Source organism: Ornithorhynchus anatinus, chromosome 3, assembly GCF_004115215.2.
Source record: "Ornithorhynchus anatinus isolate Pmale09 chromosome 3, mOrnAna1.pri.v4, whole genome shotgun sequence".
Classification (NCBI taxonomy): Eukaryota; Metazoa; Chordata; class Mammalia; order Monotremata; family Ornithorhynchidae; genus Ornithorhynchus; species Ornithorhynchus anatinus.
Genome location: NC_041730.1, coordinates 131,613,506 through 131,639,855, shown reverse-complemented (window position 1 = coordinate 131,639,855; position 26,350 = coordinate 131,613,506). Strand labels below are relative to the sequence as shown.

The 26,350-nt window shown below is 48.1% G+C and overlaps 1 protein-coding gene across 1 annotated transcript in view; it reads left to right on the top strand.

Annotated features, from left to right (window-relative positions):
• The window catches only part of LOC100091960 (scavenger receptor cysteine-rich domain-containing protein SCART1-like), a 58,663-nt gene extending 40,159 nt beyond the window's left edge, over positions 1–18,504 (top strand). The window contains 13 exon segments of the mRNA XM_039911331.1: positions 1,885–2,196; positions 2,422–2,756; positions 2,979–3,396; positions 6,088–6,405; positions 7,233–7,301; positions 7,635–7,949; positions 9,507–9,542; positions 11,355–11,626; positions 12,734–13,124; positions 13,591–13,770; positions 14,580–14,606; positions 17,010–17,156; positions 18,485–18,504. Coding sequence (XP_039767265.1) covers positions 1,885–2,196; positions 2,422–2,756; positions 2,979–3,396; positions 6,088–6,405; positions 7,233–7,301; positions 7,635–7,949; positions 9,507–9,542; positions 11,355–11,626; positions 12,734–13,124; positions 13,591–13,770; positions 14,580–14,606; positions 17,010–17,156; positions 18,485–18,504 — 2,840 coding nt within the window.
• Positions 18,505–26,350: the final 7,846 nt, after the last annotated feature.

Here is a 26,350-nt window from a genome sequence, read left to right as displayed (position 1 = left end):
GACACAGGATGAAGGTGAGTGTTCTTTACACAGAAGGTGCTCCATAAATACCACTGATTGATTGATGAATACATGAGGAATACGATGGCAGTATCAAGTCACCGGGGTTTGAAATGTGGGGAGGAAGTGTGTCGGTTCAAATTATGAAACGTCTTTGCCATTCAGAGTAGGCAGTGGAGGGGAGCCTTCTTCAATGGAGGGGATACTTTGTTTCTGTCACAGGGATTGTATCTAAAATTTCACAATTTAGAAACACAATTTAGAAACTACCATTTAGAGTGGGATATCTCCTAGCTGAACCCTTCTCTGTCTCTATCAATCAATTAATCAATTGCATTTTGAGCACTTACCGTGTGCTGAGCACTGTACTAAATGCTTGGGAGAGTACAATATAAAATGACAACAGAAACATTCCCTATCCACAGTGAGCTTACAGTCTAGAGGGGGAAAGAGACATCTCCAGTGGTTGCTTCTCCACCTCCTTATCAAACAAAAACACCCCAGCATTGGCGTTAAAGCTCTCCATTGCCTTGCCCATTCTTACCTCACCTCGCTTCGCTCCTTCTCCAGCCCAACCAACACACTTTGCTCCTCTGGTGCTAACTTTCTCAATATGCCTCGATCTCACCAGTCTGGACGCCAATCCCTAGCCCATGTCCTACTCTGACCTGGAACGCCCTCTCCTCCAATCCACCGGACAATTACTCTCCCCCACTTCAAAACCTGACTGAAGGCCCATCTCCTCCAAGAGGCCTTCCCAGACTAAACCCCTCTTTTCCTCCTTCATCTCCCACTCTCTTCTGCGTTATCCTGACCTGCTCCCTTTGCTCTTCCCCCTTCTCCCAGCCCCACAGCACTTATGTATATGTTTATAATTTTATTTATTTGTATTGATGTCGGTCTCCCCCTTCTAGACTGTGAGCTCATTGTGGGCAGGAATTGTCACTCTTTATTGTTGTATTGTACTTTCCCAAATGCTTAGTACAGTGCTCTAGACACAGTGGGCACTTAATAAATGCTATTGAATGATTTAAATTATTAAATTTCAGATAAATACGTAAGTGCTGTAGGTCTGGGGGTGGTAAGCGAGCAAAGGGAGCAAGTCAGGGTGTTGCAGAAGGGAAGAGGAGAACTGAAGAAAAGGAAAAAAGGGCAGAGTCTAGAGCCAGCTTACTCCATTTGAATTGCTCTCGTCTCTCCCAACGCTGACCTCTTGCTCACATCCTCCCTCCTGCCTGGAACCTCTTCCCCCTTCACATTCGACAGACCATTATTCTCCCCATCTTCAAAGTCCTACTAAAAAATCACATCTCTTCCAGGAAGCTTTCCCTGATGGATTTCTAATCTCTCCGCTTTGCATCTTCCTACTGCTTCTCCAGTATTTACGAAGGCAGCATGGCCTAGTGGCAAGAGCCAGGGTTTAGGAGTCAAAGATCATGGGTTCTAATCCTGGTCCTGCCACCTGTCTGCTGTGTGACGTCGGGCAAGTCACTTAACTTCTCTGTGCCTCAGTTAGCTCATCTGTAAAATGGGCATTGAGACAGTGAGCCCCATATGGTCCAGGGTCTGTGTCCAAGGGTCTGTGTTCAACTTGATTACCTTGTAACTACCCCAGCGTTTTTAACAGTGCTTTGCACATAGTAAGCACTTAACCAATACCATAATGATAATTATTATTATTAGCATCTTAAATACGCAAGTGGTTTCTCCTACCCTCAATCAAGTATTGCTCTTGCCTCTTGTGCTGACTCCTGTAAACTCTGGGAGGGGAGGATTCTGGTCCGAGTCTATTGTGATCACCCAAGCATTTAGTACAGTGTTTTGCACATTGAAGGCACTCAGTAAATACTGATGGATCGATGCGATTGATTGTCCCCCGCGCAGAATACAGGCTGGTGAACGGCAGCAGCCGCTGCGAGGGGCGAGTGGAGCTGCAAGTAGGAGAGTCTTGGGGGCCCTTGTGCGCCGTCCACTGGGACCTGGCGGACGCCCACGTCCTCTGCCGCCAGCTGGGCTGCGGGCCGGCACTGGCAACCGTGGGCGGAGAGTCTTTTGGGGCGGGAGACGGCCCCGCCTGGACCGATGCTTTTCACTGCGCGGGGACGGAGCCCCATCTATGGAACTGCCCGCGGAGCTCCTTGGGGGCCGCCGCCTGCCAACCCAACCACGTGGCCACCGCCGTCTGCTCCGGTGAGTGCCGGCCCCGGATGGGAGCTGTGGATGGGGGTGGACCGAGCACTCTGTCCAGCTGCAGGGTCATGGCCCCAGCAGCGATCTCTGGATGCAGAATGGTGAAAATTATAGTAACCCTTTTAAACTCATCCTGATTCACCTGAAAAGCTGATATCAGAAACATTTGCTCCTAATTGACTTTAGAACACACAAACAAATTTTCCCTCTCCCTGAGCCCAGGTGAGTCAGCGGAGGCGCTGCGACTGCAGGGCGGGCAGAGCTGGTGTGACGGCCGCGTGGAGATCTCCCTGCGGGGCGCCTGGAGCAGGATCATGGCCGAGGCCTGGGGCCTGGCTGAGGCCGGAGTGGTGTGCCGCCAGCTGCGCTGCGGAGAGGCCCGGAGAGCCTACAGCCTCCATCCGACGGCCCGCGGCCCAGAGGCCACCCCCTTGGGGCTCAGCGCCATCAGCTGTGCCGGGAACGAGACCCGCCTGACCCAGTGCCGCTTCTCCATCTCCCCGCCGTCTCCCATGGGGACGGCCTGGGACGTGGGCATCGTCTGCTCCGGTGAGCTCCTACACCAGGTTTCTGCACCCCAGCCCTGTCTGGCCATACCCGGTCCCCGGGTCTATCCCTATCTCTGTCAGCTGTCCCACCCCTGGCTCCACACCTGACATTAGTCCTGCCTTTATTCCAACTCCTGACGATGGTCCTACTTGGGCCACTGCCCCACAACCAGGCATGTCCCTTATCTCTAGCCACACCCCTAGCCATGGTCTAACCACAAGTCTTACTCCTGGCCCCAGTTCCACACCCTGTTCAGACCTTGCCTTCTGCCCCACACCCTCCTCGCCCCCAGCCCAGCCCCCGAGGCCGGGGACGAGGAGCAACGTCAGTCTGTGTCCACAGAGAGCGAAGGCCTGCGTCTGGCAGACGGTCCTGGGCGCTGCGCCGGACGGGTAGAGGTGCTCCATGACGGGCGCTGGGGGACGGTCTGCGATGATTCCTGGGACCTGGAGGATGCCCAGGTGGTCTGCCGGCAGCTGAGCTGTGGCGTGGCCCTCGGGGCCCCCGCCTCCTCTGGGCCCGGGCCTGGGACGGGGCCCATCTGGCTGGATGAGCTGGGCTGCGCGGGGAACGAGTCTCGCCTCTGGCAGTGCCCCTCCACGGGCTGGGGCCGGCACGACTGCCGCCACAAGGAGGACGTCGGCATTCTCTGCTCGGGCAAGTTCTGCGGCACTTGGGGGTCATCCTCACGTGGAGCGAGAGGTGGGTGGTGGGCACCCACAGGACATTCATTCATCTCCACAATATATGTCAATCAGACATAATCAATCAGTGGTGCTTATTGAGTGCTTTACTAAGTCCAGAGTATTGTCCTAAGTGCATGGGAGAGAAGAAGACAGAATAATAACAATGATGTTGGTATTTGTTAAGCACTCACTATGTGCTGAGCTCTGTTCTAAGCGCTGGGGTAGATACAAGGTAATCAGGTTGTCCCATGTGAGGCTCACAGTCTTAATCCCCACTTTACAGATGAGAAAACTGAAGCACCGAGAAGTTAAGTGACTTGCCCAAAGTCACACAGCTGACAGGTGGCGGAGGTAGGATTAGAACCCATGACCTCTGACTCTTAAGCCAGTGCTCTTTCCACTGAGCCTTGCACATGCTCCCTCCCCATAACGAGCTTACATTTTAGAGGGGCCGTAGACATTGATATATATAAATGAGTACTTTGTAATCTATAATTTAAATATGGTATACAAATGCTATGGGATTGGCGGGGGGTCAAGGCTGGAGGGGGGGGGTATCAAATGTCCAAACATCACAAATCCAAGAAAATAGACCACACCGAAGGGAGACTGAGCTGTGGAAGAGAGGGCTTAATTAGGGAAGACCTCTCGGTGGGCTTGTGGATCACTGTCTACGGGAAATGGAGAACAGATACTATGCCCCATTTTAAAGTTGAGGAAACTAAGACCCAGATAAGTTAAGTGGTGTGCTCAAGGTCACTCAGCAGACACAGAGGACCAGCATGGCCTAGTAGAAAGAGCACGGGCTTCAGAGTCAGAGGTTGTGGGTTCTAGTCCAAGTTCCACCACTAGTTGGCTGTGTGACCTTAGGCAAGTCACTGAACTTCTCTGTGCCTCAGTTACCTCATCTGTAAAATGGGGATAGAGACTGTGAGCCCCACATGGGACAATTTGATTACCTTGTATTCATTCATTCAATAGTATTTATTGAGCACTTACTATGTGCAGAGCACTGTACTAAGCGCTTGGGATGAACAAGTTGGCAACAGAGACAGTCCCTGCCGTTTGACGGGCTTACGGTCTAATCGGGGGAGATGGACAGACGAGAACGATGGCAATAAACAGAGTCAAGGGGAAGAACATCTCGTAAAAACAGTGGCAACTAAATAGAATCAAGGCGATGTACAATTCATTAACAAAATAAATAGGGCAATGGAAATATATACAGTTGAGCGGATGAGTACAGTGCTGTGGGGAAGGGAAGGGAGAGGTGGAGGAACAGAGGGAAAAGGGGAAAAAGAGGGTTTAGCTGCGGAGAGGTAAAGCGGGGGTGGCAGAGGGAGTAGAGGGAGAAGAGGAGCTCAGTCTGGGAAGGCCTCTTGGAGGAGGTGAGTTTTAAGTAGGGTTTTGAAGAGGGGAAGAGCATCAGTTTGGCGGAGGTGAGGAGGGAGGGCGTTCTGGGACCGCGGGAGGACGTGGCCCGGGGGTCGACGGCGGGATGGGCGAGACCGAGGGACGGTGAGGAGGTGGGCGGCGGAGGAGCGGAGCGTGCAGGGTGGATGGTAGAAAGAGAGAAGGGAGGAGAGGTAGGAAGGGGCAAGGTGATGTAGAGCCTTGAAGCCTAGAGGGAGGAGTTTTTGTTTTGAGTGGAGGTCGATAGGCAACCACTGGAGTTGTTTAAGAAGGGGAGTGACATGCCCAGAGCGTTTCTGCAGGAAGATGAGCCGGGCAGCGGAGTGAAGAATAGACCGGAGCGGGGCGAGAGAGGAAGAAGGGAGGTCAGAGAGAAGGCTGACACAGAAGTCTAGCCGGGATATAACGAGAGCCCGTAGCAGTAAGGTAGCCGTTTGGGTGGAGAGGAAAGGGCGGATCTTGGCGATATTGTAAAGGTGAAACCGGCAGGTCTCGGTAACGGATAGGATGCGTGGGGTGAACGAGAGAGACGAGTCAAGGACGACACCGAGATCGCGGGCCCGAGAGACGGGAAGGACGGTCGTGCCATCCACGGTGATAGAGAAGTCTGGGAGAGGACCGGGTTCGGGAGGGAAGATGAGGAGCTCAGTCTCGCTCATGCTGAGTTTTAGGCGGCGGGCCGACATCCAGGTGGAGACGTCCCGGAGGCGGGAGGAGATGCGAGCCCGAAGGGAGGGGGAGAGGACAGGGGCGGAGATGTAGATCTGCGTGTCATCTGCGTAGAGATGGTAGTCAAAGCCGTGAGAGCGGATGAGTTCACCGAGGAAGTGAGTGCAAATGGAGAACAGAAGAGGGCCAAGAACTGACCCTTGAGGAACTCCAACAGTTAAAGGATGGAAGGGGGAGGAGGCTCCAGCGAAGGAGACCGAGAATGACCAGCCAGAGAGGTAAGAGGAGAACCAGGAGAGGACAGAGTCCGTGAAGCCAAGGTGAGATAAGGTATGGAGGAGGAGCACTGTATTTACCCCAGCGCTTAGAATGGTGGTTGGCACATAGTAAGCACTTAACAAATACTATTATAATTATTATTAGTAGTAGTAGTAGTAGTTGTATTACATGATAGAGATGGGACTTGAAACAGATCTCTGGATTCTCAGACCCGTACTCCTTCCAATAGGCCCTGACGCTTCGAACTCCGGGTTTTGGGCCCTGAGCCGGCGTGGATTCTCAGCGGTCCCTCTCTCCCCAGAGTTCACAGACGTGCGGCTCGCTGGCGGCTCCTGGGCCTGTACTGGGCGTCCGGAAGTTTTCTACAATGGGACGTGGGGAAGCGTGTGCCAATACTCCCTGCCGGCTGTCGCCCTCACCGTGATATGCAAACAGCTGCAATGTGGAGCCCGGGGGGAGATGTTGGACAGGCCGGAAACAGATGCGGAATCCAGTCTGAGCTGGGTGGACGACATCAGATGCCGGGAGTGGCACCACACCTCTCTGTGGCAGTGCCCCTCCGCACCTTGGCATCCACACTCGTGCCTCAGTACGGAAGAAGCCTGGATCCGTTGCAGAGGTGACGGCCTTGTCGATCTATCGCCTCTGCCCTAGGAGTCCCGTGGCCTGTTTCAGGAAACAAAGTCTCTTGCTTTGCAATGTACCACGAGAGTGAAAGACCCTTGTGGGCAGAGTTAGTAGTAGCCAATTCAATGCCACTTTCAATTACAGGGCTCTGTCACTTTGAAACGACTCTGTAAACTCTGGCTTCCTCAGTTAGACGTTATAACCTTTAGTGCCGGAGTCTCTGCGTGGCAGAAACAACTCTGGCTTACCCACGTCACTAAGAAGTATTTTGACACCTTGCATAAAGAGATTAAAGACTTTTCAATTGAGGATGAAACAAAACCTGTATATCATACATAATGAATAAATACGATTAAATACGATACAATAAATACGATTGAATACATAATGGCAGATCTCTAATGTGCTAATGCAGGATGCTTCATTGCTCAATGGGATGTGAAGGCTTGGTATTCATATCTCAAAGAAGATATCAAAGCTACTAACATTATTTTTTACATATTTACATTGCTATTTGACCAGACAGCAATATTTTCAGTATGTTTCATTGGTGATTTTAATGTCTCTTAGTCAATCTTTGTATCTTGGGAACATACCAGCGCACTTTGTGTTTTTTAGCATAATGCATAATTTCTCACTGGAGTTTACTGGTATCCTGCTAAAATGTTTCAAAAAATGTTAGCCCTGAATTATATGTTATCGCTCTTATACGCACCATCTTTCTCAGGTCGGGAGTAGGGGTGGTTAAGGACAATCTGATAATCTAACATGGTAGCTGGCATCATTGGCTACATTGTCTCCCCCCTTTTATCTCCGCAGAAGAGACAGATGAAAAAAATGAGAGCCCGGAAGAGACCCTTAAATGCTCGGTCTCCAATAACTGCACAGGTATCTGGCTCATCTCTCCTCTCTTCTCATTCCAGGCTTCTTTTCTCTCTCTTTCTTTTCCTTCCTCCCGTTCCCACCCACTTCACTTCCTTCTCCCTCCTCTTTTCCATTTCTCTCTCTGCTCTTCCCTTCCTCACTCTCCCTTTTTGCTCCCTCTTCTTCTCCCTCTTTCTGCATCTCCTTCTCCATTTTCTTCTTGCCCAATCCTCCCTCCCTGTCTGTCGGTCTCTCTATGTCTATCTCCCCCACTATTTCTTTTCCTTGTCCTGTCCCTCTCTGCCCCCTATTTGCTCTTGGTGGTCCAGGTGAGACCAACAGGGCTTTCATTTCCAGCACGGGAGAAGGTGCGCCTGCGGGGCGGCGAGGACGACTGCTCGGGACGCGTGGAGGTGTGGCACGACGGGTCCTGGGGCACGGTGTGCGACGACGCCTGGGACCTGGCAGACGCCCACGTCGTGTGCCGACAGCTGGGCTGCGGAGTGGCACTGGCGGCCCTGGGGCTGGCGGCCTTCGGCCCGGGGAAGGGCACCATCTGGCTGGACGAGGTCTGGTGCCAGGGTGGCGAGGCCTCTCTCTGGGACTGTCCGGCCACCCCCTGGGGCCGCACCGACTGTGGCCACAAGGAAGATGCCGCCGTCAACTGTTCCGGTCAGTGCTGGGAGGACAGAGGGAGGGAGGAAGCTTTGTCCTGCTGGGAGGGAGTGGGATTGAACTGAAATGATGACTAGGTCCTGGTCTCTAGAGAGGGACCAACATTTTTGCCCGGCACCACGGCAGGGAGCAGCCAGTTGATCATTTGCGGTTGGTACCACTGTCCCATTAGCACCGAGTTCCTGGTCGTCCATGCCCTCTCCCCTCCCCCCTGGACCGATGTGACTTGGGCTTCTTTACGGTGATCATCACTTTAGCCCCAGAGACTATATCTCTGGAACCATTCCAGAAAACCCTTCAGTTTCGTCTTTCCTCCTGTCTTCAAGACATCTCTGATAGTATGTCCCAACGACACCTTAAACAACATGTCTGAAACACAACTCTTCATTTTCCCTCCCAAATCCTGTCTGCCCTGTGTCTTTCATTCATTCATTCATTCAATCATATTTATTGAGTGCTTACTGTGTGCAGAGCACTGTGCTAAGTGCTTTCCCTTCACTCTGGCTAGTGCTACCAACCTCCCTGTCTCACAAGCCCATAACCTTTGCATTATCCTTGAGTCGTCTCTCTCGTTCAATCCACTTGTTCAATCATTTCCCCAATCATATAGGTTCTATTTTGAAAATATCACAAAATTGGCCATTTTTCTCCAACCACACTGCTACTTTGCAGATCCAAAGCAGTTCTCATATCCTGCTTTGATTACTGCATCAGCCTCCTAGCCGATGACCCTGCCTCCTGTCTCTGCCCCTTCCAGCCCTTACTTCACTCTGCTGCCCGGATTATTTTCTTAAAGGCCATTCAATCCTTTACCTCCCTCCTCTTCAAGAAATCCATTGGTTGCCCATCCACCTCCACATCAAACAAAAACTCCTTACCATCAGCTTTAACGAACTCAGTCAGTCTGCCCCCTCCTAACTGACCTCGCTGATTTCCTATTACAACCCAGCCCCCACACCACTTTCAAGCAACCCTATACCTTGGTCTCGTCTATCTCACTGTGGACCCTTTGCCCACAACATCCTCCCACTATTCTGGAACTCCTATCCCCTTCATATCTGACAGATCACCGCTCTCCCCACTTTCAAAACCTTATTAAAAGCACATCTCCTCCAGGCTGCCTTCCCCAACTAAGCCCTTATTTTCTCTACTTCCTCTCCTTTCTGCATCTCCCTTGCATTTGCATCTATAGCCTTTGAGCATTTGCTGTCCACCCAACCTTTAGCCCCCACAGCTCTTATGACATATTGACATATCTGTAAGTCATCTTGAAGCGTGTTTGCCCCTCTAGACTGTAAATCTCATGGTCAGGGAAGGTGTCTCCCAACTCTGTAGTGCTTAATATAGTGCTCTGCTGACACTAAGCATTCAATAAATACCAGTGATTGATTGATTAGTTGGAGGTGATACAAGCAACCTACACAAACACAGCCACACATGCAGGTATTTTACCTGGCAGGGAGAGACATTGTCAAGGCTGTGGTAGGAAAGGTTGGAGCAACTAATCTACTAATCTCCCTCCCCGATTCTCATTTTCCTCATTTCTCTTCCTAGGTGAGAGACAGGTGACCACCTTACCACCGGATACTGGTAACCTGCTTCGATGTGGTTTGATATTAACCCTGCTGGCTTTTCCCCTGCTCTGAAAACAAGGAAAACCTCTCCCTAAACCATGAGCTTCAGCAGGCAACCCAGTGAGGACAGACCTTCATTTGGACTGGATGTTTGAGACCCAGTCTGGCCCAACCTAACAGTTCCCATGCCTGATCACCGGCCAGGGGCTGAACTTTTAACAATAATGTCAATAATAACTATGGTATTTTTTGAGTGCTTACTATGTGCCAGGCATTCTACTAAGTGCTGGGGTGGGTACAAGCAAATCAGTTTGGACACAGTCCCTGTCCCATGTGGGTTTCACACTCCCAATCCCCATTTTGCAGATGAGGTAACTGAGGCACAGAGGAAGTGAAATGACTTGCCCAAGGTCACACAGAAAACAAGTGGTGGAGCTGGTATTAAAACCCATGACCTTCTGACTCCAGGGCCTGTGCTGTATCGACAGGGTGTTGCGAGCCGTGCCCAGATATCGATGGTCAGTTACGGATTCGTTGAGGAGGCAGGAAATAAACACTGGACAGCACCAGGCGAAGTGTCATGACCCCGGCTGAGTTCTTCAAAGTCCTAACCAGTCCATGGGCCCTGGAAGTGCAGGACCAGGGGAAGGGCTAAGCCAGAGAAGCAGCATGGCCGAGTGGATAAAGCAAGGGCCTGGGAAACAGAGGTCCTGGGTTTTCATCCCGGCTCTGCCGCTTGCTTGCTGTGTGATCTTCATCAAGAAACTCACTTCTCTTGGCCTTCATTTTCTCAGCTGTAAAGTGGGGATTTAGTGCCTGTGCTCCCTCTCCCTTAGACTGGGAGCCCCATGTGGGATTGGGGCTGTGTCAGGCCCAATTATGCCAGAGCTTAGTACAGTGCATAGCACGTAGTAAGTGCTTTACAAATGCCACAGTTATTATTATTATCATTATTATTGTCATTATTCCTGTACAAATCTCAGAGAGAATGTTGTGGGCAGATCTTGGAAGAGTCTCTTTAGCTGGTTTGCATTCTGATGGGAAAAACTAGAATTGAAGTAATCTTCCAGTCAGCGTGATGGTGCCCTAATTCAATGCAGGCAAAATAGATGATTGCCTGGAGGGTTCCTTGGGGCTTGGATTGGAATTTCCAAGGAAGCAACGTGGCCTAGTGGATCGAGCATGGGCCTGGGAGTCAGAGGAACTGGTTTCTAATCCCGGCCCCGCCACTTGTCTTCTGTCGAACCTTAGGCAAGTCACTTCACATCTTTTTGCTCATTTCCCTCATCTGAAAAATCCTACCGCCTCCTACTTAGACTGTGAGTACAGTGGTACAAAGGCTGTATCCTATCTGATTAACATAGAGGCACCGTAGTGCTTCCCCTCTTAGGATCGCATCTGGAGAGTTTCCAGTACTCTACCAGTTTTGGCTACGGAAAAAGTAGAGGCCTGTCCATTCCATTCCTAGCTTGGGCAGTGGCTAGCTAGTGGAAGGCAATCTGCCACAAATCAAAACTCACCTGCGCTGGGCAGCAGTGGCACGGGAGAGTGTAGCGGGAGGAGATTCAAGTTTACTGCACTGAAGGAAGCAATGGCAAGCCACTTCTATAGTTACACCAAGAACACTCTGGATCCACGACCAGAACGTTTGCAGATAGAGGTGGGGTGTTCTGGGAGAGTTGTTTATGTCCATGGAGTGCTATGGGTCAGGGAAGACTCGACCGCATAAGACGAGACCCCAGTGCTTAGTACAGTACTTGGTATATAATAAGCACTTACCAAGTACTGTATCAATAATAATTCCCAGTTGGTGTGTCTTCTCATTTAGAATTCAGCCGGACTCTTCCAGAGAACCGAGAGGCTTACTCAGGGTCTGAAATCGCCTGTATCATTCTTGGAACAATTCTCTGTCTCCTCCTCGTGTTCCTGGCAATGGAGATGTGGAACAACAGATGCCAACGCAGGGGTGAGTGCAACGGCAAAGGAGGTTCTCCCGATGACCGATCATTCCTGACGTCTGATGCAATGAGGAAGCCTCTCGGAGAGATGAATCAACAAGACGAATACTCTACGGGTGGTGTCACTCCCGAGACAAATCTGGTCCTGGACTGAATTCTTTGGTTTGGACCATTCCTGGTGGTCAACAGGATGTACCAGAGGCCGGCCACTGTGGTCACGAGTCCTGGCAGGATCCGTACACACCTCCAGTTGTCTCAGGAAGATAGAGCGGGTTGGTTCTGGTGGGGTTTATGGATTTGGGATAGGATGTCAGTATCTGCTGAGAAGCAGTGTGGTTTAATGGAAAGAGCAAGAGACTGGGAGTCAGAGGACCTGGGTTCTAATCCCAGCTCTGCCACTTCTTCTTTTCCCTTTCTTCTTCTTCTCCTTTTCCTTTTCTTCTTTTTCTTCTTCTTCTTCTATCTTCTTCATCTTCTATCTTGTCTTCTTTCATCTTCTTCCTTTTCCTTCTTCCTTCTTCTTCTTCCTTCCTTCTTCTTCCTTCTCATTCTTCCTCCTCCTGCCCCTCTTCCCCCTCCTGCCCCTTCCCCTCCTTCTTCCTTTCCTCTTTCTCCTCCCTCTCCTCCTGTTCCTCCTCCTCCCTCTCCTCCTCTTTCACCTCCTTCTCCCCTTCCTCCTCCTCCTCCTTCTTCTTCCCCTTCTTCTTCTTTCTCTTTCTTATCTTCCCCTTTCTCTTCCTTCTTCTCCTCCTCCTCTCTCCTTGCCCCCCAAAACAGCCCTAGATTGTGAGATCCGTAAAGGCAGGGACTCTGTCTTCTGCTTTTATAGTATACTTCCAAGAACCTAATCCAGGAGTTTGCACGTAATTGAGATCCAATTCGAAAAGTTAGTGCCTGTATTGCCACTGCTGTAGACTCTGAATCATGAGGAGAAAGTCTGCTCCTCTAGCTTCAGCTCCCTACTGACATGTTTTACTCTGTATTTTGAGTATTTGTCCTCGTCCTTCATGTTGTTTAATGTTTTAGTGTTTCACTGATACCAAGGTGTCCACTTTCAATCCTTCCTCTACCTCCCTATTCAAAGATCGTGAGACCCTTGAGGGACAGGAACCATGTTGAATTTCCACCTGTATACTCTTTCCCAGCGCTTACACTACAGTGCTCCACATCTAGTGAGCACTTAATAAATATTATTACTACTATTTCTACTACCAGTGATGATCATGTTGATGCAGTCAATGGAATATAGAATTATCAATCTAAACAAGTGCAAAATGCCTTTGGCTCTGAGATCTTTGTGGGCTCTGGTGGTGCCTTTGGCTCTGAGATCTTTGTGGGCTCTGGTGGTGCCGTGGGCTCCGGTGGTGCTGTGGGCTCTGAGATCTTTGTGGGCTCCGGTGGTGCCTTTGGCTTTGAGATCTTTGTGGGCTCTGGTGGTGCCGTGGGCTCTGCTGGTGCCTTGGGCGCTGAGATTTCAGTCGGCTCTGGTGACGATGCATTGGGCTCAGAAATCTTTGCGAGCTCTGGTGACAATGCCTTCGGCTCAGAAATCTTTGTGAGCTCTGGTGGTGATATGGACTCAGAGATCTTTGTGGGCTCTGGTGGTGATGAGGGCCGAGGGATCTTAGTGGGCTACGGTGGTGATGTGGGCTGAGGGATCTTTGTGGGCTCTGGTGGTGCAGTGAGCTGTGAAATCTTTGTGGGCTCTAATGGTGTTTTGGGTTCTGGTGGTACCTTGGGCTCTGAGATTTTTGTGGGTTCTACTGGTGATGCATGGGGCTCAGAGATCTCTGTGGCCCCTGGTGGTGCCGTGGGGTCAGAGATCTTTATGGGTTCTGGTAGAGCTGTGGGCTCAGGGATTTTCGTGGGCTCTGCTGTTGCCAGGGCAAATACCCCAAACAATAACTCTCAGGTATGGAAACATGGGAAATAAATGTAAACTACATGAAAAGATTAGTGTACTTATGAGTTAACTTGATTGTTTGGGAGTCTCAAAGGAAACTGAGTGATTTATTCTACTGATGTATAACCCTTGGTTTATTGTACCCCTGTCCTGCTTGTTTTCCTGAAATGAAATTTCTAAAGGAATACGGTTTTCTTTTGTAGTTTTTAGAAAAGATGTGAATGCTCTCCCTGAGGACATCTATGAAGAAATTGCGAGCTCCATAGAGGCCAATTATGAAGAAATAGAAGAGACTGAAAAGTATCAAGTAACAAAGGAGTTTGATGAATTTAGGGATACTGAGGACAAGCTGATAGATGAGGAGAAGGGGGCTGCTTTTTCAGGTCTGTACATTTCTATTAATGCCTGCACTGAAATAGGTGTTGTCTGTCTCTTGGACCAATTGGCAAGTCATGTTGAAAAAGGAGCCCAGTTTAATGATTTTTTTTTTTTTTTGGTATTTGGTAGGCACATATTATGTGCCAGGCTTTACACTAAGAGCTGGGGTAGATACATGCTAATCAGGTTGCATACAGTCCCTGCCCCACATGGAGTTCTAAGGTTGTTGTGGGAAGGGAATATTTGTGTTATATTGTTGTTGTACTCTCCCAAACCCTTAGTAAAGTGACCTGCACACAGTGAGTGCTCACTAGGTACAATTAATTGATTTATTTATTGATTAATCCTCATTTTCCAAATGAGGTAACTAAGGTACAGAGAAATGAAGTCACTTCCCCAAGGTCCCACAGCAGATGAGTGGCAGAGTGAGGATTACAACCCGGGTCCTTCTGACTCCCTGGCCCGTGCTCTATCCACTAGGCCATGCTGCTTCTCATTGTGAAGATTCTCAGCAGAATCTGCCAGAAGTACCCAATGAAAATGAAAAATTGATGATCCGTATTTTGGGGACCACAGCGATACCACCCTGACAGACCTCAGATTTCCCCAACTTCAAAGCCCTCCTAAGATCCTGTCTCCTTTGTCAGCCTTTCTCTGACAACTCCCCTACATCCTGAGATGGATCAACTCAGCAGCTCCCTCTAACATCTTATGCACGTAGACCCATCCTCAACATTTTTGTAGATTTGTTTATTTGATTATTTATTTGGATTTTTCTGTTTGTAAATATTCTTTAATCTGTCTCCCCTTTTAGAGTGCGAGCTTCTGGAGGGGAGGGAAGGTAGGTGTCACTTCTCACTTTTGAACTAATCAAGCAATCAGTGAGGCACATTGGACCCGTGGAACTTTCATAAATACTCCTGTTGGTCCTGAAGCTGTGAACTCACTCCTCTGCTAACTTTGCTCGCAAGGTCTCGGCAGCCAGGACCGTGAGGTCAGCCCTGAGGGCTTCCCACCCTCTCGCTCACCTTACTCTTGGTCCTGGGCTCAGCACGCGGCATTCTGTAGCTAAGATTTATGACTTGGGCAACAGTCTGAAGAGGGTGCCTTAAAAGCATGAGATAAAGAAATTTTAGATTCTTCCCTCTTCCTCAGAAGTTAATCAATCAGTGGTATTTATTGGGTTTTTACTATGTGCACAGTACTGTACTAAAGGCTTAGGAGAATACATCACAATGGTGTCAGCAGACATGTTCCCTGCCAATCAAGGGTTTACCATCTAGATATTTTCATTTTTACCCCCACCAGGTCCTCATCATCTCTCAGAGACCCCTTCACCATCATCCTGGCTCTGCAACCTTGGATACGTCACTTCACTTCTCCGTGCCTCAGTTCCCTCATCTGTAATATGGGGATTAAGACAGCAAGCCCCACATAGGACAGGGTCTGTGTTCAACCTGATTAGCTTGTATCTACCACAGGACTTTAAAACAGTTCTCGGCACACAGAAAGCACTTAACAATTACCATCACTGTTAGTACATCCCATTCAAGGATCATGTCATGACCCATGTCTCGGCTTGGTCACTACTTGTAGGTGCCTCTTGGGGTGATCTTTCTACTAATTTCTCTCCTGAATTTTCTCTAGCTCACATCACCATCCCCTAGCAGAACCGGTGTTAATAATAATAATATTGTTGGTATTTGTTAAGCACTTACTATGTGCTGAGCACTGTTCTCAGCGCTGGGGTAGATACAAGGTAACCAAGTTATCTCACATAGGGCTCACAGTCTTCCTCCCCATTTTACAGATGAGGTAACTGAGACACAGAGAAGTTAAGTGACTTGCCCAAGGTCACACAGCTGACAAGCGGCAGAGCTGGGATTAGAATCCATGACCTCTGACTCCCAAGCCTGGGCTCTTTCCAATGAGCCACACTGTGTTAGCTCTATACTTTCTTTAGATTAGGTTTGCCCTGCTCTCCCACAGCTGCAGTTTTTAATTAGACTTACTCTCCTGCCTTGCTTTGCCATAACTGTTCCTCTATCCCATTCTTCACTTTTTTTTGTTTGTTGAGTGCTTACTATGTGACAGGCACTGTACTCAGCACTAGGTTGGTTACAAGCTAATCAGAGTGGACACAGTCCCTGTTCCACATGAGGCTCGGAGTCGCAATCCCCATTTTACAGATGAAGTGACTGAGCATGCAGATAAATTAAGTGACTTACCCAAGGTCACACAGCAGTTAAGGGGTGGATCAGTGCTTGGCACATAGTAAGTGTTTAACAAATGCCATTATTATCATTATTACTACTGCAACGACTCCTGCTACTCTACTTCTATTTGACTTACTTTTACTTCTTTGCAAGATGGAGCGGGATTTCTCATCAATCTTGTTGATTTTCTCTCTGTAACATCTCCAGAATTCGCTCCTTCTTCTCCACTCAAACTTCTACCACACCGGTTCAAACACTTGTCATCCCCACCTTGACTACTACATTAGCCTCTTCGCTGACCTCCCTGCCTCCAGTCTCTCCCCTCTGCAGTGCATACTTCACTCTGCTGCCCGGATCATTTTCCTAAAAAATGACTCTGTCCATATCTGCCCACTCCTAAATGCCTCCAGTGATGCCCAGCCATCTCCACCTCAAGCTGAAATTCCTCACGATGGGATTCAAGGGTCTCATTCAGCTTTCTCCCTTATTTATCCTGGCTCCTGTCCAACTTTAACTCAGGCCACACACATTGCCCTCTGATACCAATCTTCTCGCTGTCCCTCACTCTTCTATCACCCACCGTCAATTCTACGCTCATGCCCTTCCTCCAACTCCTTCCTCCTACATATCTGACAGACCAGCACTCTTCCTGTCTTCAAATTGGATCTCCTCCAAGAAGCCTTCCTGGACTATGCCATCATTCTTCCCACCCTCTTTCTTTCTCGTCCTACCCCCCGCTGCCTCTCCCATGAATTCGTCCCACCTCCAAGGATTTAATTGTCCCCCCGGCCCCCTATTCCCACAGGACTTACGTTCATCTCCTTGTCCTCCATGGCTTCCTTTACCTGTCACTGATTTCAGTGCCTGTCTCCCCCTCTAGACTGTGAGCTCCTTGTGGACAGGGCACATATCTACCAACTCTGTTGTATTGCATTCTCCCAAGCACTTAATACAGTAAGAGCTCAGTGAATAGCACTGATTGATTGATCACCTATCTTCTAACTGTTAAAATTACTTTTATTTTTCAGACTCCTTAAAAAATGAGGTCACCGAAGAAGATTTTCAGAAAGAGTCAAGGAGGGAGAATTACGACGATGTCATGATGGTGGCAGAGGAGAGGGAGGTAGACGAGAAGATGGTGGAGGAGGACGCCAAGGAAAAGGCCACTGAATCAGGCGAGCCTGGGACTCCCATGGAAGACTGGACCATCTTGTTTCTTCCCCAGTGTTTAGTACAGTGCTTGGCACATCTTAAACTCTCCACAAAGAGAAGCAGTCTGGCTTAGTGGAAAGAGCGTGGGCTGGGGAGTCAGGGGTTGTGGGCTCTAATTCCACCTCCGCTGCTTGTCAGCTGTGTGACTTGGGGCAAGTCACTTAACTTCTCTGTGCCTCAGATACTTCATCTGTACAATGGGGATTAAGACAGTGAGTCCCACCTGGAACAACCTGATAACCTTTCTCTTCCCCAGATCTTAGAACAGTGCTTGGCACATAGTAAGTGCTTAACAGATACCATTATTATTGTTATTAACATTATTTTTATAATGTATCGTTCAATCAATTGCATTTATTATCATTATCATTGTTATTATTGCTACTCAGTCAGTCAATCGTATTTATTGAGCGCTTACTGTGTACAGAGCACTGTACACTTGGAGAATACAATAGAACAATATTACAGACAGGTTCCCTACTACAATGAGCTTGCAGTCCAGAGATGGAGATAGATATTATTGTAAATAAACATTGTTTTTATGTTCCTTAAGAGCTTACTATGCAGCAAACACTGCAGTAGGCACTTCACGTTAATCAGGTCTGACAAAATCCTTATTTCATATGGGGCTCACAGTTTAAGTAGGAGGGAGAACTGGTATTGAATCCCCATCAATCCATCAGTCAATCAGTCAATCATGAAACTCTTCTTAGTGGTCCTCAAGGCTCTCCATCATCTGGATCCACTTCACCTCTCAATCAATTGGATTTATTGAGTGCTTACTGTGTGCAGAGCACTGGACTAAGCACTTGGGAAAATATAGTCACATATGAAGAGGGAGGGCGTTCCAAAACAGAAGCAGGAAGTGAGCGAGAGGTTGGTGATGACATAGACACGATTGAGGTACAGCGAGTAGGGTGGCATTAGCGGAGTGAAGTGTGCAGACTGGGTTGTGGTTGGAAATCGGGGAAGTAAGGTTGGAGGGAGCAAGGTCAAGAGTGTTTTAAAGACAATGGAAGGAGTCTCTGTCTGATGCGGAGGTGGATGGGCAACTGCTGCAGGTTCTTGAGTTGTGGGGAAATATGGATTTGAACATCCTTGTAGACAAATGATCCAGGCGGTCGAGCGAAGCATTGTGTGGAGAGGGGAGAGGCAAGAGTCAAGGAGGTCATCCAGGAGGCTGATGCAGTGATCAAGGTAGGATAGGATAAGTGCTTGGATTAATGGGGTAGCAGTTTGGATGAAGAGGAAAAGGTGAATTTTTGCAATGTTATGAAGATCAAACTGACAGAATTTGGTGATGTTGAATAATGATTTGAATGAGAGAGATGAGTCAAAAACAATGCCAAGGTTATGGGCTTGTGAGACAAGAAGGTTGGTGGTGCCATCTACAGTGATGGGAAAGTCAGGGGCTGGAAAGGGTTTAGGTGGGAATATGAGGAGTTCTGTTTTAGGCATGTTAAGTTTTACAATTGAGGAAATATAGGCAGAGAGGCTAAGTGAGTTTCCTAGGTTACACAGTAGGCAAAAGACAGAGCCAGGTCTAGAACCCACTTTCTCATGACCTTTCACTGGGTTAAGCTGCTTTCCACTAGACCATACTGCATCTGAATCCTTACTGTGTGCAGAGCCCTATGCTAAGTGCTAAGGAGAGTCCAATACAATGTAGTCAGAAGATATGTTCCCTCACCACAGGGAGTTTACAGTTTAGAGGAGGACAAAGATGTTAAAATGAATTAGGGATAATGAACATGAGTGTTGTGGAGCTAAGAGTGGGGTGAATATCAAGTGCTAAAAAGGGTACAGATCCAGGTGCAGAGATGACACACAAGTTCATTGACTACTGCTTTTATAGACAGAGGGAATTAGGGGAGTAGGAGAAATGAAAGGAAGGGAAAGAGCCCATCCCCTATTCCAAATCCCATCACTGGTTTTAAAGACTGAGAAAAAAGCATCAACATTTCCCATTCCCTTGTCATGGATCAATGGGATTAGAACTCAGTTTCTCTGATTTCCAGGCCCAGGATCTTTCAGAGAAGCAGCGTGGATTAGTGGAAAGAGCACGGACCTGGGAGTCAGAGAACATGGGTTCTAATCCTGGCTTCGCCACTCGTCTGCTGTGTGACCTAGGGTGAGCCTCTTCAATTCTCTGGTCTTCAGTTACCTCATCTGTAAAATGAGGACTAAGACAGAGCCCCACGTGGGACAACGTGATTACCTTGTATCTACCCCAGTGCTTAGAACAGTGCTTGGCACACAGTAAGCATTTAACAAATACCATTATTATTTCACTAGACTATGCAGCTTGCCACTAGACCACGCAGCTTCTACGCCCTTACTGTGTGCAGAGAACTGTACGTTGGGGCTCGCATCTCCTCCTGCCTCCAGGACGTCTCCACCTGGATGTCGGCCCGCCACCTAAAACTCAACATGAGCAAGACCGAGCTCCTCATCTTCCCTCCCAAACCCGGTCCTCTCCCAGACTTCTCTATCACCGTGGATGGCACGACCATCCTTCCCGTCTCTCAGGCCCGCAATCTCGGTGTCATCCTTGACTCGTCTCTCTCGTTCACCCCACACATCCTATCCGTTACCAAGACCTGCCGGTTTCACCTCTACAATATCGCCAAGATCCGCCCTTTCTTCTCCACCCAAATGGCTACCTTACTGTTACGGGCTCTTGTTATTTCCCGGCTAGACTACTGTGTCAGCCTTCTCTCTGACCTCCCTTCCTCCTCTCTCGCCCCGCTCCAGTCTATTCTTCACTCCGCTGCCCGGCTCATCTTCCTGCAGAAACGATCTGGGCCTGTCACTCCCCTTCTTAAACAACTCCAGTGGTTGCCTATCAACCTCCGCTCCAAACAAAAACTCCTCACTCTAGGCTTCGAGGCTCTCCATCACCTTGCCCCTTCCTACCTCTCCTCCCTTCTCTCTTTCTACCACCCACCCCGCATGCTCCGCTCCTCCGCCGCCCACCTCCTCACCGTCCCTCGGTCTCGCCTATCCCGCCGTCGACCCCTGGGTCACGTCCTCCCGCGGTCCTGGAACGCCCTCCCTCCTCACCTCCGCCAAACTGATTCTCTTTCCCTCTTCAAAACCCTACTTAAAACTCACCTCCTCCAAGAGGCGTTCCCAGACTGAGCTCCTCTTCTCCCTCTACTCCCTCTGCCATCCCCCCTTTACCTCTCCGCAGCTTAACCCTCTTTTTCCCCTTTTCCCTCTGCTCCTCCACCTCTCCCTTCCCATCCCCACAGCACTGTACTCGTCTGCTCAACTGTATATATTTTCGTTACCCTATTTATTTTGTTAATGAATTGTACATCGCCTTGATTCTATTTAGTTGCCATTGTTTTTACGAGATGTTCTTCCCCTTGACTCTATTTATTGCCATTGTTCTTGTCTGTCCGTCTCCCCCGATTAGACTGTAAGCCCGTCAAACGGCAGGGACTGTCTCTATCTGTTGCCGACTTGTTCATCCCAAGCGCTTAGTACAGTGCTCTGCACATAGTAAGCGCTCAATAAATACTATTGAATGAACTGTACTAAATGTTTAGGAGAGTACAATACAATAAAGTTGGCAGACATGTTCCTTCACCAAAAGAGTTTATAATCTAGAGGAGGAGACAGACATTCCAATAAATTAGAGACATGTAGATCAGTGCTGCAGGGCTAAGGGTGGGGTGAATATCAAGTGCTTCAAAGGGTAGAGATTCAGGTGCAGAGGTGACACACAAGTTCACTGGCTATTGTTTTTATAGACAGAGGGGAGTAGGGGAATAGGAGAAATGAAAGGAGGGGCAAGAGCACTTCCCCTATTCCAAATCCCATCACTTGTCTTAAAGGATTAGAAAAAGCATCAACACTGTCCATTTGCTTGTCATGGATCAATGGGAGAGACCATAATAATAATAATAATAATATTGGTATTTGTTAAGCACTTACTATGTGCAGAGCACTGTTCTAAGTGCTGGGGTAGATGCAGGGTAATCAGGTTGTCCCACGTGGGGCTCACAGTCTTCATCCCCATTTTACAGATGAGGTGACTGAGGCACAGAGAAGTGAAGTGACTTGCCCACAGTCACACAACTGACAAGTGGCAGATCAGGCATTCGATCCCATGACCTCTGACTCCAAAGCCCAGGCTCTTTCCACTGAGCCATGCTGCTAATTCCCATTCCTATTGTTCCTTGGGGCAGTAAGCTCCTTGTGCGCAAGAGACCATGTCCACCAACTCAGTTGTACTGTATTGTCCCAAGTGCCTAGTACAGTACTCTGCACACAGGAAGCACTCACTACATAGCACTCATAGATGTATTAATTGATTCCCTTCCCTTAGTGACTCTGCTGAAGCCGGAGGATGTCCTGGAAAGTGCATATGATGAGGTTTCAGGCTTTGAGCAACATGCTTGTTCCCTCCCAAGTCTTGAGGGATCACAGGGACACTCTGAAGAAAGAAGCCGGAGGACCCATGTACTGGACAGTAAGTGGGGATGTAATAACAATAAATAATGATAATCAATAACAGTAGTAATGAGTTGTGGTATTCAAGTTGTTACGTGTGCCACACACTGTACTAAGCTCTGGGGTGGATATGAGCAAAATCAGGTTGGACACAGTCACTGTTCCATGTGGGGTTCAAAGTTGCAAACCCATTTTACGGATGAGGTAACAAGGCACAAGCAGTCAAGTGACTTGTCCAAGATCCCACAACAGATGAGTGGTGGAGTCATGATTACAACCCAGACACATGCTTTATCCACTACTTGTCAGCTGTGTGACTGTGGGCTAGTCATTTCACTTCTCTGTGCCTCAGTTACCTCATCTGTAAAATGGGGATGAGGACTGTGAGCCCCACGTGGGACAACCCGATTCCCCTGTGTCTACCCCAGTGCTTAGAACAGTGCTCTGCACATAGTAAGTGCTTAACAAATACCAACATTATTACTTCTTGCCCCCAGCTGTCAGGTAAATATTGTATTAAGTATTCAGATACGGCTCCTCTTCTTCAAAATGGAGAGCAAGGGCAAAGCCAGTTGCCTTGAGAAAACAGTTGCACAGCCCCTATTTTCTGAGCTTAGTTAGCACCCAAAAATCCAGGCCCCCATTTTTACCTGGAAAGAGCTATGAGTGAGACCTTCAGCTTCAGCATTAAAACAATGCTGAAGCTTTCTAGAATGATCTTTTCCACAGATCTGCTCCTAAATTGGGCAACCTCCAGCATTCAGGCTCATGCACTGGTTGAGAGACTGAGGATTCTCTCCAGTCGTTTTCTAGGGTGAGATTCTGCTTTATTCATTAAAAGCCTAAGTGGTTCAGAGACATATGTGAAGACACATATGAATATATAAGATACATACACATATGTGAAGACATATTCATCTGCTGCTATATCATCTCCAATACAGTGTCATGATGTCCACATTCAAGAGCTTAGTGTGTGGTTCACTGCACCTAAAAGTCACTCAATAAATACAACTGCCAGCACTCCTACTGCCAGTGGATTGTAGTTGCCTTTTCCATCGTGACCTGGCTGAAAGCAATCCCAAAATCTCAACAGAAGAATTCCCTGGCTCTGATGCCTTTTATTTCATTAGAAACACTTCCCTGATGAGAGGATTTACCTCAGATTTTGAGCAAGACTTTCCTGGCAAGGCACCGGATTGTAATAATAAGAACAATAATTTTGGTATTTGCCAAGTGCTTACTATGTACCAGGCACTGTGTTAAGCACTGGGTTAGAAGCAAGGTAACTGGGCTGGACACAGTCCCTGTCTTACATGGGGCTCACACTTTTAATCCCCATTTTACAAATGATATCACTGAGGCCCAGAGGGGTGAAGTGGCTTACCCAAGGTCACACAGCAGGCTGGTGATGGAGCCAGGATTAAAGCCCTGGTCACCCTGACTTCCAGGACTGTGCTCTGTCCACTAGGCCACACTGCTTCCAGCACTGAGGAGGGAGATATTTGCCTTGGGAACAGGGTGTCTGTGCATAAAATAAAGTCTGAGAGAGTAAGGCTTTTCTGTTGTTATTTCAGAGTCTGCTTTGCTCCCCTTAAGAAGAGGTTCCATCTTGGAATTGGAAGAAGGGGGCTATGATGATATCGAATTCAGCTTCTGAGAGAAGTAACTGTCAAGATGGAATTTGAAGGCAGCATTCCGGTCAGTTGCTCATGCTCTGCAGCTTTTCCATGATCCAGTTTTTTCTTGCTGTAATGTTTTTGCCTAGCACATGAATAAATATTTTGGAGAAAAAAATCTCTTTTTCCTCCTCAGTAAAATATGTCTCTACCCTTCACTAGGGAGAAATGGTGGATCAAAACTCCATTGTCTCCATGTGTCTCTTGGCATCAAATAAAATCTCCTCTCAATCGTCATCAAGGATCTCCATCATCTGACTCCCCATCACCTATCAGTCAATCAATGATATTTATTGAGTGCTCACTGTGTGCAGAGCACTCTAGCAAGCTCTTGGGATAGTACAATTTGACAGAATTGGTAGACAGGTTCCCTGACCCCAAGGGCCTTCCAGTCTAGAGTGGGGAGAACATCCTACTAGAGACGTACCTGCTCTCTTCACCTCCTATTCCTCCACTCACTGGCTTTACTCCTCCTAAACTGGGTGTGTGTGTGATAGAGAATCCTGCTAAAAACCACGCTGGACAGCGTTTTCCAGAGAGGGAGGCTAAGTGGGAGTTCTTGGTTGGCCACAGAGATTGAAACCGTGGAGGCCAAATCAGCTGCACACAGTAAGCGCTTGAGAAATACGATTGACTGACGGACCGTTAGATGATTGCAGCAGTAGAAATACTGGTTGTATCCATTGAGTGTCCACTGGGTGCGAGGCACTGTTCTGAGGTGAAGATGATTGAAGACTTCACACACTGTTTCTCTAATTCTAACCTTCTCACTGTACCTCCATCTCATCTATCTCACTGCCAACCTCTCGCCCACATTCCACCTCTGGCCTGAAATGCTCTCCCTCCTCATATCAGAGAGACAACTACTCTCCCCCACTTCAAAGCCTTATTAACGGCACATCTCCTCCAAGAAGCCTTCCTGGACTAAGCCCTCCTCTCCTCTTCTCCCATTCCCTTCTGCATCTCCCTGACTTGCTCACTTCATTCATCCTCCCTCCCATTCCCCCAGGGAAGCTACAAAGTAGAAGTGACATGCTCCCTACCAACAAGGAACGTACACTCTGATGAGGGAAGACAGAAGTTCTGCCATTTACAATTAGAGTGATCAAAATCAATAATTGAATATCCATTTGAATAAATCATTCCTCTCAAGCCAAAACATCTCACTGTGTCTTTACCACCCCCTACTCTTTACCACCCCCTACCTTTCACCGGTCCCTCCCTCTTGCCAAAAACTCCCTCTCCCTTCGTATCTGGCAGATCACTGCTCCCCTAGTCTTCAAGGCCCTTGGCAAAGCACATCTCTTATAGGATTAATCTTTCATCTCCCCACCCTTTATTCCCCACAGCTACCATTTCATACAACTACACTTCAACACCTAAGCACTTGGACACTCATATCAACTCTTTGGACTTAAACCCGTATCTTCATATTCTATTATTTCCTCCTATCTATAATTTTAATTTAGTATCCAATTTTAATTTAGTATTTAATTTAGTAATTTAATTAAGCTTCTAGTTTCTAAGCTGCTGGAGGGACTTAAAACTCAACTGTACTCTCCCACATGCTTAGTATAGCATCTGCACACAGTAGATACTCAGTAAATGCTATAGGTCCTTTGATAAGCATATTCATTCATTCATTCATGCAATTGCATTCATTCTTTTATTCAAATGTATTTATTGAACGCTTTTTTGTGCAGAGCACTTTACTAAGCTCATGGAAGAGTAAAATATATCAGAAAACATATACATTCTTGGCCTATAATGAGCTCACAGTCTAGAGGAGAGACAGATATTAATATACATAAATAAATACTTGAATAAATAATTAAATTTCAGAACTATCCATATGAGCTGTGGGAATGGGAGGGAGGATGAATGAAGTGAGCAAGTCAGGGAGATGCAGAAGGGAGTGGGAGAAGAGGAGAGGAGGGCTTAGTCCAGGAAGGTTTCTTGAAGGAGATGTGCCTTTATTAAGGTTTTGAAGTGGGGGAGAGTAGTTGTCTTTCTGATATGAGGAATGAGGACATTTCAGGCCAGAGGTAGGTTGTGGGCGAGTGGTCGGCAGTGAGAAGGGTGAGATCAAGGTACCGCGGGAAGGTTAGCATTAGAGAAACATAGTGTGTAAAGTCTTCAACCAGTTTCCCCCCACTACCGCCTCACCTCACTACTCTCCTATTACAATCCAACAGCAAAGGATTGAAGGCAAGGGATGGGGAAGATAGAGGCACGGTTGTGGGGTACAGGGGGCTTAAGGAGGGAGTTAAACGTGTGGAACAACTGGCGGGGCTGTTGGGCATGGGGAAGGATGGAGGAATAATTTTGCCAGCCTGAGAAGAGCAAAGAGTTAAAGCAAGCAAGGATTACCTGGAAGTGGACCAAGTCGGCCTGATATCTGGATTTCCTCCAGTAACGGTCTGCGGCTTGTGCACAGGAGTGAAGGAGAACTGTAGAGGTGATCCAGGGCTGTGGGTGAGTGGTATGAGATTGAGGGATAGAGGAGGGAGGGAGTTGAGTTCAGTAGCTATGGTGGTGTTGAGAGTGTCAATTTGGTCATCAAGCTAAATGGGGTATGATGAGTTGAGGAAACTAGATGGGGTCAATTTGGAAGTCTCTGTAGGGGAACAGTACAGAGTTATGGGGAGGAGGTGTGTGGGAGTGAAGGCAAGTGAGGAGGTTGTGGTGAGAGAGGAGGATTTCATAGTTAGTGACGATAGAGATTGTGCAAAGGCTAAAGATGATGAGATGGAGGGTGTGTCTAAGGTGGGAAGTGGATGAGGTGGGGTAGAGAAAGAGGGCAGTGGAGTTGAGGAGTGAGAGAAGGAAGGCAGCGGAAGGGTCATCAGGAACATCTATGTGGATATCCAAGTCTCCAAGGAACAATATAGGCAAGGAGAAAGAGAGAAGGAATGTGAAAAATGAATCAAAATGGTTAAAGAAGTGGGAAGCGGGACCTGAGGGTTGGCAGATGACCTTTACTAGAATCTGGAGTGAGTAGTAGAGGTGGATGACAT